At 39.3% G+C, this 12,754-nt stretch overlaps 1 protein-coding gene across 13 annotated transcripts in view; it reads left to right on the forward strand.

Moving 5' to 3' along the window:
* Npas3 (neuronal PAS domain protein 3) overlaps positions 1 to 12,754 on the forward strand; it is an 845,822-nt gene that overhangs the window by 408,829 nt on the left and 424,239 nt on the right. For 8 of the 13 annotated variants that reach the window (XM_051146005.1, XM_051146022.1, XM_051146041.1 and 5 more), the window contains one exon: positions 730 to 812. In XM_051146005.1, coding sequence (XP_051001962.1) covers positions 730 to 812 — 83 coding nt within the window. The remainder of the gene's footprint in view (positions 1 to 729; positions 813 to 12,754) is intronic. The other 5 variants (XM_051146014.1, XM_051146032.1, XM_051146049.1 and 2 more) reach the window with 1 other exon arrangement.

Raw genomic sequence — 12,754 nt, forward strand, 5'->3', positions numbered from 1 at the left:
AAAGCAAAATGGTGTTTACGACACCTGAGAACATAGAAGAAGCAATAAACACCTCATGGACCAGCAAACTGGCACTGAGCATTTAAGATACTGGGGAGAAAAGACCCTCAATTCTGGATTCCACCCATGCTAATGTCTGAAGTTCACTGTGGTTTCGAGCCCCCCTTGAGTGTCAGGTGCCAGCAAGATGGGCCTCAGGTAGGAGGACAGTGATGATTGGCATCTTCAGACCACGAGCATCCAGTGATGGAGGCGCACACTGACCAGATCCATCTGAATTGCAGAACAGTCACATGAGTACTCTCTACTAGATGTGTCCTGGTTAGGTTTTAAAAGCTTATCTTGCTCAGGCAGTGGTGGCGGGGTGGGCCTGTCTCTGTAAGTGCTTAAAAATAACAATATAATTTAGAGAAAACTGTACTCATTTATTCTAAGGGAATATGAATGTTTGTGCATTTTTACTTCAGTCTAAAAGGTGGAGTTTTGAGACTGGAGGGCTTTTGGGGGGGGGGGGTGTTTGTTTAGTTTATAGATGTAGATATCCAACCCAAACTTAGGTTCAAACACCTCGGAACCCAAACTGACAGCAGGGAGTCTTTCTTTCCGAACTCCTTGGTGTTACAGCAAAGTAGTATGCAAACAGGGAGAGGTTAAGGTGAAGCTTTGAAACCAGCGCTCCAACTTAATTGTTTTTCTTCTTCTCTCTCTCTCTCTCTCTTTTCTTTCAAGTTATAGGTGCACAACGAAGGCGGAGCCCCAGCGCACTGGCCATTGAAGTATTTGAAGCACACTTGGGAAGCCACATTTTGCAGGTACCTCTAAAAAGTCTTCCTGCCATTCTTACCAAGAAACTCTCATATTTGTATTCTTCTTATGTAAGCTTTTCATTTCAGATGTGTATTCGATTGCTGTTATTTTATGTGGGAATTCACAAATCCTTATGAATTTGTTTTTTTTTTTTTTCTTTTCCTTTTTAGAAAGCCATTCCTTGAGAGAAAATTAATGAGAAAGGGAGGGCAAGTATCATCTGTGCTGTAATCCTTCAGACAAATTGCACTTAGTTGATGCACAGTGTGTAGTGATGGGCTGTGTGCCATGTTTGTGAGTGAGTATGTATGTGTCCTCTGCGCTGCATGTTGCTTTTCGGAAGAGCAGGGTTTTGTTGTGAAAGTACTGTGGCTTTTCCACCCTCCCCTGTGTGTGTGTGTGTGTGTGTGTGTGTGTGTGTGTGTGTGTGTGTGTGTGTGGCCAAACTTAAGTTCTTTGCTTGAGTTTGTATCTGTTAAATGCTTTCGGTCCTACTGTTTGCCTCCTCAACTTAGAAAACTGCTTAGTGTGGAATTTTTAAGCCTATATTTAAGTAAAGAACTCTAGTAAAAAATGATCTTGCCAGCACATTTCCTGACAAATAGATGGGAAAGGTACTAGGATGAAGTTGTGGTTCTCCAGTGCCAGAGAAAAATTCATCCCTGGATTAGCATCTTAGTTAAGCCCCTTATTATACACCTTAAGATTATACCATGTGTTTAATGCTTCTGCCTTCATCTGTGGACCATGGATCTGCATAGTTCCACATGTTCCAGGATGATTTTTAGACAATGTGGTGGTTCTTTCTATACTTTTGTCTATTCAGAGATAAGCAAGTAAATAGTGCAAAAAGAGAGCCCTTAAGTACCATTGAATCTAGTATGTTACCTGCTAATACTAGGAATTCATTCTGAACTTCTTGAAGATCAGTTCTTGGTGCAGTCACTGTACCATCCCTTGAGAATCTCCCTCTCTCCTGCTCTCTCTCTCTCTCTCTCTCTCTCTCTCTCTCTCTCTCTCTCTCTCTCTCTCTCTCTCTCTCTCTCTCTCTCTCTCTCTCTCTCTCTCACACACACACACACACACACACACACACACATCATGTGTCCAGAGGCTGGTCTTGGTCTTGGTCTCCACCTAGATTTGCCACATCTATTTTGCTGTGTGAGAAATCATAGTTCACAATTGAAAACTTAAGTCACTGAATGTCTTGCCTTACTTTAGCTTATTCTGTTTCTGACTTAAATTAACATCTGCTATTATTTCAGAAGGGATGTTTCTTTATTCACTATGAAGGATGCTGCATGCACAACATTTGGGTTACTTTACAGTAAGTGCAGGTTCGTTTAAGGATGCAGAAATGATCCCATTTCTCTTTAGACCTTCTGGTTTTTATCCTTTTCTTTCCTGTACATACTTCGTTCAGGATCAGGATCTCTATTGCATGTTCTGTGTACACTGGGCCAGATCTATATTGGGTTCTTTTGTGACACAGGACCATTGCTAATTAGATTCTGATATGTTCAATCCTAAACTAGCCACAGAAGAGGAGTTCAGACAGGAATCCTAGATTATTGTTTTCTGATTTCAGGGTTTTTTAGGAGTATAATTTAGGAGTTACAATAATTTAAAACTAGTAGAAAATGTAAGAGTTTGAGCTGATTGTAATTTGGTATAAACATATCACATAGGGCAGCTACCAAAAATATCTGCTCAACATTATGCTTTATTTAGATAATACAGGCATTAAAAAGAGAGCGTTGGCTTCTCAGTATGTTTAGTTGGTTTACATTGTCCTCAGACACCATGCTATAAGAGTGTCTCTATAGCTGGGCATCACTTGTTTACATAGTCCTCATACACCATGCTATAAGAGAAGCCTTCTTAGCTGGGTACCACTTGGGGAAGGCTAAGAAGACTGTCATGAACATGACCTAGAAATAATGTTAAATGAAGAGCAGTGATGGACCCAGGGAAATTGTTTGAAGAACACACATGTTAAGAGGAACAGTAATGCCCTTTCTATATATTGGAACAACTCATTACAACATTATTATACTAATTTTTGTCCTCAGAGTATAGAAAAAGAGAAAAAGGGGGCGGGGATGAGTGCAGATTAAAGAAAAAACCCACCCTCTTGTCAAAAAGATCTAAGATAAAAGATCCGAGATAGACCTGCACACCGTAGATTTTTTTGAGCCTGTTGTCTTTAAGGGGCTATATTGGTAGCTTGGTAAATATGCTGTCACAATAGCAAGATAGTCAAGTATAAGTGAATTATAAAATCTTGAAATTGCCATAGAAATTGGAACTTCTCATGGCATTTGATTTTAACACAGTGGTTGCAGAGTGGAAGGATGATAAATTCTTTGTAAAATTTTACAGTATTAGACTTAAAGGTAATTGTGATCAAAAGAACCTTTGTCAAGTTCTCTTTAGTTATCTGCCTCAATAGCAAGGAAATTCTTTAGTCCACAGATTGATGTTCGTGCCAAAGTCAACAAATGCATGAGGACTTCACACATTTTCTTTTGAAAAAAATTTTCTGGTAGGCCCTAAGGGATTAATGGAGTCTAGAAAGGAATCCTTCTTTGGTTTTAATTCCCTTCCATCACTTGCAAATACTTGATAAAATTCTGCCATTCAGATTATAGATCTGATCTCTGCCCTTATGATTTATAACAACTTACCATCCTTCTATGCTTTCAAATATTGAGTGGAAATATGAAAGTCACTGTCTTTAATTAGCTTACATTCATTTAAAGGAAGGAGATAGGCCGGGCAGTGGTGGCACATGCCTTTAATCCCAGCACTCGGGAGGCAGAAGCAGGTGGATTTTTGTGACATAGAGGCCAGCCTGGTCTATAAGTGAGTCCAGGACAGCCAAGACTACACAGAGAAACTCTGTTTCAAAAAAAAGTGAGAGAGGGAGAGGGAGAGAGAGAGAGAGAGAGAGAGAGAGAGAGAGAGAGAGAGAGAGAGAAGTTATAGTGGTTGAGTGTAGAGGGACTCTCAACTATCCACACTTTGCTTTTCCCATAAGACATAAAGATGGGATTGCAAAGTTCTTAAGGACCATGTGAGATACAGAGAGATGCAGACAGATAACCACAGGGCTTACTTGGAGATCTGGTATGATGTTTGATAGGCCAGTCAGTTCACATGGACAGGAAGCACATGAGTGGTGAAGGTGGAGAAGTCATACAAACCACGTGTTACAGGCCCCCTGAGCTGACATGGGAGGTGCATGTGCCATTCTCAAGATAGTGATGACCCGCTGGGAAAGGATTTTATGCAAGAAGGACCAAGGGAAGTTCTGGGTGAGTTGTCAGAGTCTGATATAAGTAGCCCAAGACAGAAAGTAAAGCTATCTCTGAGTTGGAGCCCTGTAGATGGACAGGAACACATAAAACTGAGATAGGCATTAACACATGGACACCAAGGACAGATGAAGGTGACAGGGTTAATAACCACAGACCCTATAGGATGTGGTAAGATCCCCTTCTTACATCTTTTGAAAGACATTTTCTCAAAATGCAGAGTTGATATGAGGTAAGGAGTTGAAATTCTAGGCATGATCTTAGTCTAAAGTCCTATGGAGCCTCCCGTTGAAAATGGGATTGGGAACTCCAAATCCCTAGAGCATAGATGGCCAATACTTAACAGTCAAGGAACGGATCAAAGACTATAGAAATGATCTGGAGGAGAAGAGGTTAAGGAAAAGCATCCCTGGTACATGTGGCCACTCAGTTACTAGGCAAGGAAAAGATGACAGAGGAGGAGGAGGAAGCCCAGAGTTTGATTTTGCTGAAGAAAGGAATTCAAGTATCCTCCGGGTAGATGAGAGGATACAGGCTTCAGTTAGATATGCTCAATGGTCTTGTTCAAGGAAAGCATAGCATAGATGAATGAGGTGCAGAAGAAAAGCAGGACAAGCTCTAGGGAGGGCAGGACAAGAATCCAGATGGCTATGGTAGGGTAGAGTGATAGCCGCGAGAGTGGTGTCAAGGGAACATAATTTTGCATGTGGTAAGAATATGGTTATATGTTAAAGTTCACAGGATCAAGCATTTCTTGAGTACTGGAAACTAGCTCTATTATGTAATTTGCTTTTCTAATATGTTTTTCATCTGTCCTTCCTTATATGATAAACATCCCATATTCATATCATCTGGCCATCCGGAATCATTTTCATTATTATCCATGTATTAGCTAAACATCATATGAATGTACCACAATTTATTTAACCAGTTTTCTGACATTAGTTATTTCAACTATAACTAAAAATGTGCAATTCTAGTGCAAATACCAAGCTTTGTGTGCTTTCGTGTGTGCGCCTCTGCATTTACATCATAAATGTGTGGTCCATATAATAACATGAATGTACTGACATTTTGCAAACTCTCATGTATTGTGCCATGTCCCCTTCTCATGTCATCTTGAGTGCCTCATATATCTATGGGATATGGGCATCATGAATATTTTCAAGCTGACGAAACCAAGTCATAGTAGCAGTAGATAACTCACTTCTGTATCTGACACAGTGATAATGAGAGGAAGAAGTAAGATATTATAGTAAAACCAAACATATAGGAAAATGACCAAATTGTGGGGATGATAGAGTTACAAGAACTCATTTCATAATACCAGTGTGGGGCTCAGGAAATGTCTGTGACTTTACCACATACCGAACCTCCCTGCTACCTGTACCCCATTGCATTTTCATTTAAATATATACCAAATACCTCTTGGAGTTTAAAGATGAAGAAAGGCTTCCTTATTTTTATTATTTCCATACTGTCAGGCAGTAATGGTTTTAATATATGTTATATGTAGTATATATTTAATATATTATATTATATACTATATATATATGTACACACACACACACACACACACACACACAAACGCAAATACTTCGAGGAAAAATGAGTTATGTGACCTTTCTCAAAATTTGACCAGATCTGTACTTTTTGAAAGGGGAAGAGTTCTAAACTTTGTGATGATTCTGACCTTGGAAATTCATTCCCTCTCTCTCTCTCTCTCTCTCTCTCTCTCTCTCTCTCTCTCTCTCTCTCTCTCTCTCTCTCTCTCTCTCTCTCTCTCTCTCTCTCTCTCTCTCTCTCTCTCTCTCTCTCTCTCTCTCTCCATGTCTAATTGTTCTCTCTGATGGTTCAATACTGGCACATACAGTCAAGGCAGAGGTCAAGTATTATGTAGTGTGTGCCTCAGGGGCCACTGTACATACTTTATCAGTAACTGCCACCGCTACAATAAACCCAGCATCTTTAGGGTAAGGCGTTGTGGGCTCATGGGATTTCAGCCCTGTAAGTGTGAGTCTATGAAGTTGGCCTACAGGGCGTAAGTCGATGTGTACTTTCTTCAATGTTTATGAGGTAGATGAGGGATGGGAAGGCAAGTGGTGGAAGCTGAGGACTGCACGTTTTATGGCAAGTCAAGTGAAAAATCTCAGAATGTTGGGAGGTCATTATGGGGACCTATTCTGAATATATGCATGTGATTAAGCATGAATTTAGCTCTTGCTTTTCAAGTCTCTTTGGACTTATTGTCCCTACTTTATGCTTTCCGCCCCATTAGGACAAAAAGATTGAGGTGGCTCATCAGTAAAGGTGCTTACCGCTCAGGCCTGGTAACCTGAATTCATCTTCAGGTCTCATGTAGAGGTGGAAAGAGAGAAACAGAGTGCCATCTGACCTCTACATGTACTATGGTGCATACACCATACATCATGCACCCCCCCACACACACAATAATAATAAATAAGATTTTTTAATTACAAGTGCTATTTTTTTCTCCCCCAGTGTACGGATCAGGCTGAATATTTATGTTTCACTTCATAGAAATTAACAAAACACAAAATACCAAATATCATATTTGCAAGTCATAAAATTAACCACTGGAATAGCTTTCCCTCAGGTGCCAGAATTATGAATGGAATGCTTTAATTACTTGTGTACCCTTAGCGGAACATTTGTTTTTTTTTTTTTTTACTCTGTAAATAATGTTTATATAATTGTTATATAAAGTTGTGATATTACTTTCACATGTTCCATATTAATACTGCTATACACACCTAAAAATGTCAAGACAATAAAAATCAAACCTAGCAGGTGGAAAAGTAGGATATTCCTGCTTCAGTGAATGAAGAACCTGTGCTTTTGACAGAGGATGACATGGAACAGGTTTAGAATAAACTATTTCAGAATTTATATTCCTATGTTTTGCCATGCTTTGAAGTTTAGAAAATAGAATACACCAGAATCATGATTAATTGGTCCATCTTAAAGAATTGTTAGTCAAAAGAGAACATTTGGTTTTCTGCCAGGAAAAAAATTAAAAAGTGGCAGATGTAATAAAAAATATATATTTATAATATACCTTTGATGTAACACAAATACTTTTTGTCACAGTACTATTTTACTCTCAGAGATCAGCTAATTACAGTAGAAAAATTAAGGGTTCTGATAGAGAAAACATCTTGGAAATATAGATAGATAAATATCTTAGAAAACTAGATAGCAGTGTTGGAGTAGACAAAGAATAACCATGCTGTGGTTGATCTCTTTTTCAATCTCATTCATTTCAGCAAAGAAAATTAAAATTAAAAGTTATTTTATAACACACACACACACACACACATATGTATGCATGTACATATTCATGTTAAACATCTGATCAAGATACTGGTAAAATGGATGAGCCAATAAAGTATTGCAAAACAAGCAGTGGGTGTGAGTGTGCTCCCCAGAACTCATGTGAACAACTGTGTGTGGTGATGCACAACTGTAATCCTAGTGCTCGGAGAGGCAGCAGCATCTCTGAGAGGTGCCTATCTAACTACCCTAGCATAATGGGCAGCTCCAGGCTTGAGGAGAGACCTTGCCTCAAACAATAAGGAGGAGATCGACTGAGAACAACACCCAATGTGGGCCACTGGCCTCTGCAAGTGCATACACATCAAGCAAACAAAAACTGGGCCTGGACAAAGTGTTTGATCAAATATCCAAGCAAAAGAAAATGATTAAACCTAAAATGTGCGTGTTATGTACACCTAGCTTAGTCAGCATTCCTTCTTCCCCTGATATTAATGTTTTCAAAGGAACCGGAGAGCGATGTTAAGTGTGCTGTGTTATTGGTGAGGTAGAATGTCATCTTTCGTGTACTGGAACTTAGAAGTATAAAAGAAAGGATCTGTAGGAAGCCACATCCCCACTCCTGATTATTCCTAGTGAGATGGTATCTTGCTGGACATAAGTGCTAAAGTAAATGATTTCTATTAATAGATTAATTCCTTTAGCTGTGATGGAATAAGTTGAGAGAGGTGAATGACCTCAAAGTCTTGGTGTGATCTGGAATGGTAAGAAAATGTAAAACTAAATATAGAAAAAGAGAAAGTTAGTGAATATATTTGCATATGCAAATTAGCTTAATTGATACTGCTTGCCTCTACAGGGATTTTTCATTACAAACTGGAGTGCTACATTGTTCAGCTCATATTGAGTAATTTAGTAACTAATGAGACCAGTTTGCACTAATTTGCATATGATAAATGAGCTTAATTGCAGTAAATAACTTGGAGGCATAATTACTTAATTTTCCTGTGTTGCACGGCTTTTAAGTTCACGTATGAACAACTCAAGATAATTTTGCATATTTAAATTAGTTGCTTTTAAATTTTCTTGAACAACAACACAAAAAAAAAGAACACACCTTATCAATTGAGCTGTAAAACAATCTAAACTAAGGATAGAGTGCTTTTATTTTAAAAGAAAGAAGAAAAAGGCAAAATCTCTCACCTCTGCTGTTTACCTCGCTTACACCTTTATCTCAAGTAAGATATCACTGTTTTTAATATTGTAAGTTAATTTGCAACTTCCCTTAGTGACCGGCCTGGATTACTAGATTTGGATAAATTAAAAATTTTGAAATAGGACTTTTGAAAGAGCAGTGACCTGTCTGTTACCTAATTTAGCAAACTCACAGCAAGGTGGTGGATTGAGTCTCACACCTGCAGGGTGCACTTCACCTGCTAGGCCAGCCCCAGAGCAATGGCCTCACTGTGGTGGTCTTCCTTGCCTCTCTCTAGTCAAAGGGAGAGCTTGCTCTGACTCACCAAGCCTTCCCATTATCTGAAATTTAAAAATGTATCACATTTTATCAAAATCTCCACTCCGGAAGTGGAACAACGGAAGCACTCACAGTCAATAGCAAACCGTTGTTTCATTCTTAGCGGAGTGCTGCAATGTTGTTTTAGGGTTAGAAAAATAATTTCTTATTCAAAACTAATAGGACAAATCAAAGTTTTATTCGTGGCTTTGAGAAGATGTATAGCTACAAAAGTTGAAAACCTGTCACTTTAGAAGAGTTTAAAAACTGTCACGTTAACATTTCTGCTTTAATCCGTTATTTATAAAAGCAAAGGATGACATTATAGCTACTCATTTTCCATAATCTGGAAAAAGTTAGCTGAGGAGGCTTCGCTCCGAAGGCTCCCACTCCATAGAGTCATCAGAACACTGGAATGAGTGCTCATGCTAGTGTGTGAATGCAAAGCCTGAGTCTTTTCTAGATGGTTCTCAGAAAGCAAATGGTTAATAGGAGAGAGAATGGATGAATCTTACCCAAGAAAGCCAGCACTCAGGCCTTGTCTCCCATCCCCAGCTCCATTGTCATCAGCCTCTTCTGGGCACAGAGGCGGGGTAGTGAGACTCAAGACTCCATAGATGTGGATTCCACCTCCAGCAAACTTGAGTTCACATCCCAACTTGCTCCTTCTTACCTATGCGGATCTGAAGGGCAACCTAACTCTTGGTGTGCCACCATGTCTTCATTGTGAAAACGGAGGAGGTAGTAGGAGGTGTTTTCTCCCACCTGTTGTGGAAACTGATGAACATGTTAGTATTTTAGTCTCTGTGTTGGGTAATCTGGGACAATGTCTGTATTTTTAAGAAACCTGGTAATGCTTATCAAGAATATTTTCAATATAGAAATATAAGAACATTGTCATTAAAATCCTCTCAGGTGAAAGGGCTTTTTTTTTTTTTTTTAATCGAATACAGTAAAAGTGCTTACATTAATAGTTTTGCCATTAGGTAGTATACGCCACTTTAGAGTAAAATTTGGAAAATGTGATGCTTCAAATAGCAATCCTTCTCTTGATAGCCAAGTCAACTGATGGGGCAGTCTGCTCACTTAGAGGCAACTGGTAGAAATAGAGCTTGTAAAGAGATTCCACAGTCAAATTGCCCTTGAGAATAAATGTGATCTGCTGCTATTCTTAGAGTCTATAATTCCAACTGCTTGGAAAAGTTAGAACAACTCAGCAATCAGAACTCCAGAAGAAATAGAAGGTAGATACGGTGACCGCTTCTTGCTGTAAGTTATGGTAGCATGACATTAAGTCTTCTTGTGATGTTATCCGTGCACACTGCACACCATTCCTCAGCTGCCATGTCACAAAGGATCCATCTTCGTCAGCATCAGATGGAGAATCTTTCAAAGGAATCTTGGGGTATATATACACATCATTTGGACTTTATGTACCTTGCTGACTTCGATTTGCAGAATAAACATTTGCCATAATTTACTGAGAAATACTGTGGGTAGTATGGGTAGATGATAGGGTTGCAGTTAACTTGCTGTGGAGGACAGTTATAGTTATTTGTCCAGTTGGCTGAACCTAGAAAATGGGTCTTTGTAGTCACAAATCTAACTGTGTCACGTGCTCCCGATCTAAGGAAATGAGACAACAAATAAGTTGTCTTACTTAACAATGGAGCTGGGGATATAAGACAAGGCCTGGATGCTGGCTCTGCAGGGTAAGATCTGTGCGTTCACTCTCCTGTTAACTATTTGCTTTCTGAGAATCATAATGAAAGGACTCACTCCTTAGAAACAATGGGATGATGAGGAATCTGATCAGCCAGCCTGGGCTAGGTAGCCACCCCTTGCCATGGCCATAGATTCACATAGTCCACACCGTTCACACACACACACACACACACACACACACACACACACACACACACACACACACCTTTTAAAGTTTAGTGTTCATATGAGTCCTCCAGGAACAGCTGAGAGTCACAGCTTCACTTTAACACATGTTCTCTTAGCACAGTCACGTATGGTGGAAATAGAAGAGGGGGGAAAGGAATAACACTGACACTGTGATGGGCAGGTTTTGTCTGGGGCCATTCTGCAGAGGCTGCTGTCTGTAAGACATCAGGCTATTGGTCACTCTTTTTGAGGTATGGAACATAAGTGAATTATTTGGAGATTAAAGTGAAAAAGAAAGATGAAGGAGATATAAACAAGTGGGGGATGAGAAAAAGACTTGTGAGAGCACAGGTGATGTTTATCCCCTTAGCATAGGAAACAAAGTGAAGCAATGAACAGCCAAAACTATCCCAAGTCTCCAAAGGCCCCACCTCTTGTTTTTAGCTCACATTTGTACCTCCTCTCAGAACAAATTGTTCCACTTTGAGATCCTCCTAGACAGAACTGCTCAAGGGAAGGCTTCGGGGCTCCGGGCTCCGGCTGAGGCTCTGGGTTCTGGTTGCTCCAGGTTCCAGCAGAAGAAATCCTGCTGATTATGCCAGGAGAATCGTTCCTTGGAACTGATATCCTTATGGTTTCACTATTGTACTCTTTAATCTTCATTTCCTATTGTTTAGGTTAGTTGGGTTATAAATGAGGTACTCGGTTAATAAGTTTGTAATAAAATATATTTGTTAAGAAAACTGAGCCGACAGAGAGATACACATATATTATCAATTTAAAAGGGAACAGATGCCTTAGAAAAGCATGATATTAGTCTGTAATATAAATTTGAGTGGTTTCATTTGTTACTTTTTGTTCACCTGTAGTGATGTATGTAGGTTCTGCCACAGGATGGCGTTCTACTTGGATTGGCATAAACATCATATCTGGTTTTCCTGACATACATTTGTTTACTTATTAATTTATTTAGTGAGTCTGTGCATGTGTGTGTGTGTGTGTGTGTGTGTGTGTGTGTGTGTGTGTGTGTGCACGCACGCATGTATGCAAGCATGTCATAGCACACATGTGAAGGTCAAAGGGCAGCTTGAGAGTGGCTTCTCCTCTGCTATCACATGTTCATCAGACTCAAGCCGGTAGACTTTGTGGCAAGTGCTTTTATCCTCTGAGCCAACTCACTCACCTCGCATTCTTTTTTTATTTTTTATTCATTCTTTATACATTTCCCAAATGGACATGATGTATTCTGGATATCTGTATTAGCTGGGCATGTCCTGAAATGGAGTGGCCCACCTCACTTTCATTAATCTGGAACTCAAAGCCCAGACACAGCAGCTGGGTTATTTTTCCCCATTACAGTTTCCCAAACTTCAAATACCTTTTGTGCTCATTTAAAATTGAGAAAGGGTTGGGAGTTGGGGCAGAGGAACAGTTGTGGGCATGGTGCCCCAAACGAAGTTGATAGGCAGAGACCTTTGTGAACATTCTGAAATAATTTTATTCTGCAAAGTCACTTGGAAAAAATGGCCAAAAGAATCCCATCAAAATTATTTTAAGATATTAAAATTTGTAAATACAATAAGAGCTAAATGGAACACATAATTGAACAATTACACTATAATTTCACATCTGTAGTTTACATTACTAGCATTTTAAAGATGGAAAGATTACTATAGAAGAATCTTTCAAATGACAGGGAGAACTTGTGTTTAAGTGCCTTTCTTTATAAGTGTATAAGGCAGGAAAAGGGGAATGCTAACATCTTTCAAAATACAGGAAAGAAAAGAAAGGAAATATAAAGAAAGTATTTGACTTCCTATAAATATCAAAGCAGAATTGTGGTCCTTGCCCCTTTTAAGGAGTTGTGGGAGGAATTCTGATTTTAAGACCTGGGCTTCCAGGGATAACTCATGCCGATACATTTACA

This window comes from Acomys russatus, chromosome 1, assembly GCF_903995435.1.
Source record: "Acomys russatus chromosome 1, mAcoRus1.1, whole genome shotgun sequence".
NCBI lineage: Eukaryota > Metazoa > Chordata > Mammalia > Rodentia > Muridae > Acomys > Acomys russatus.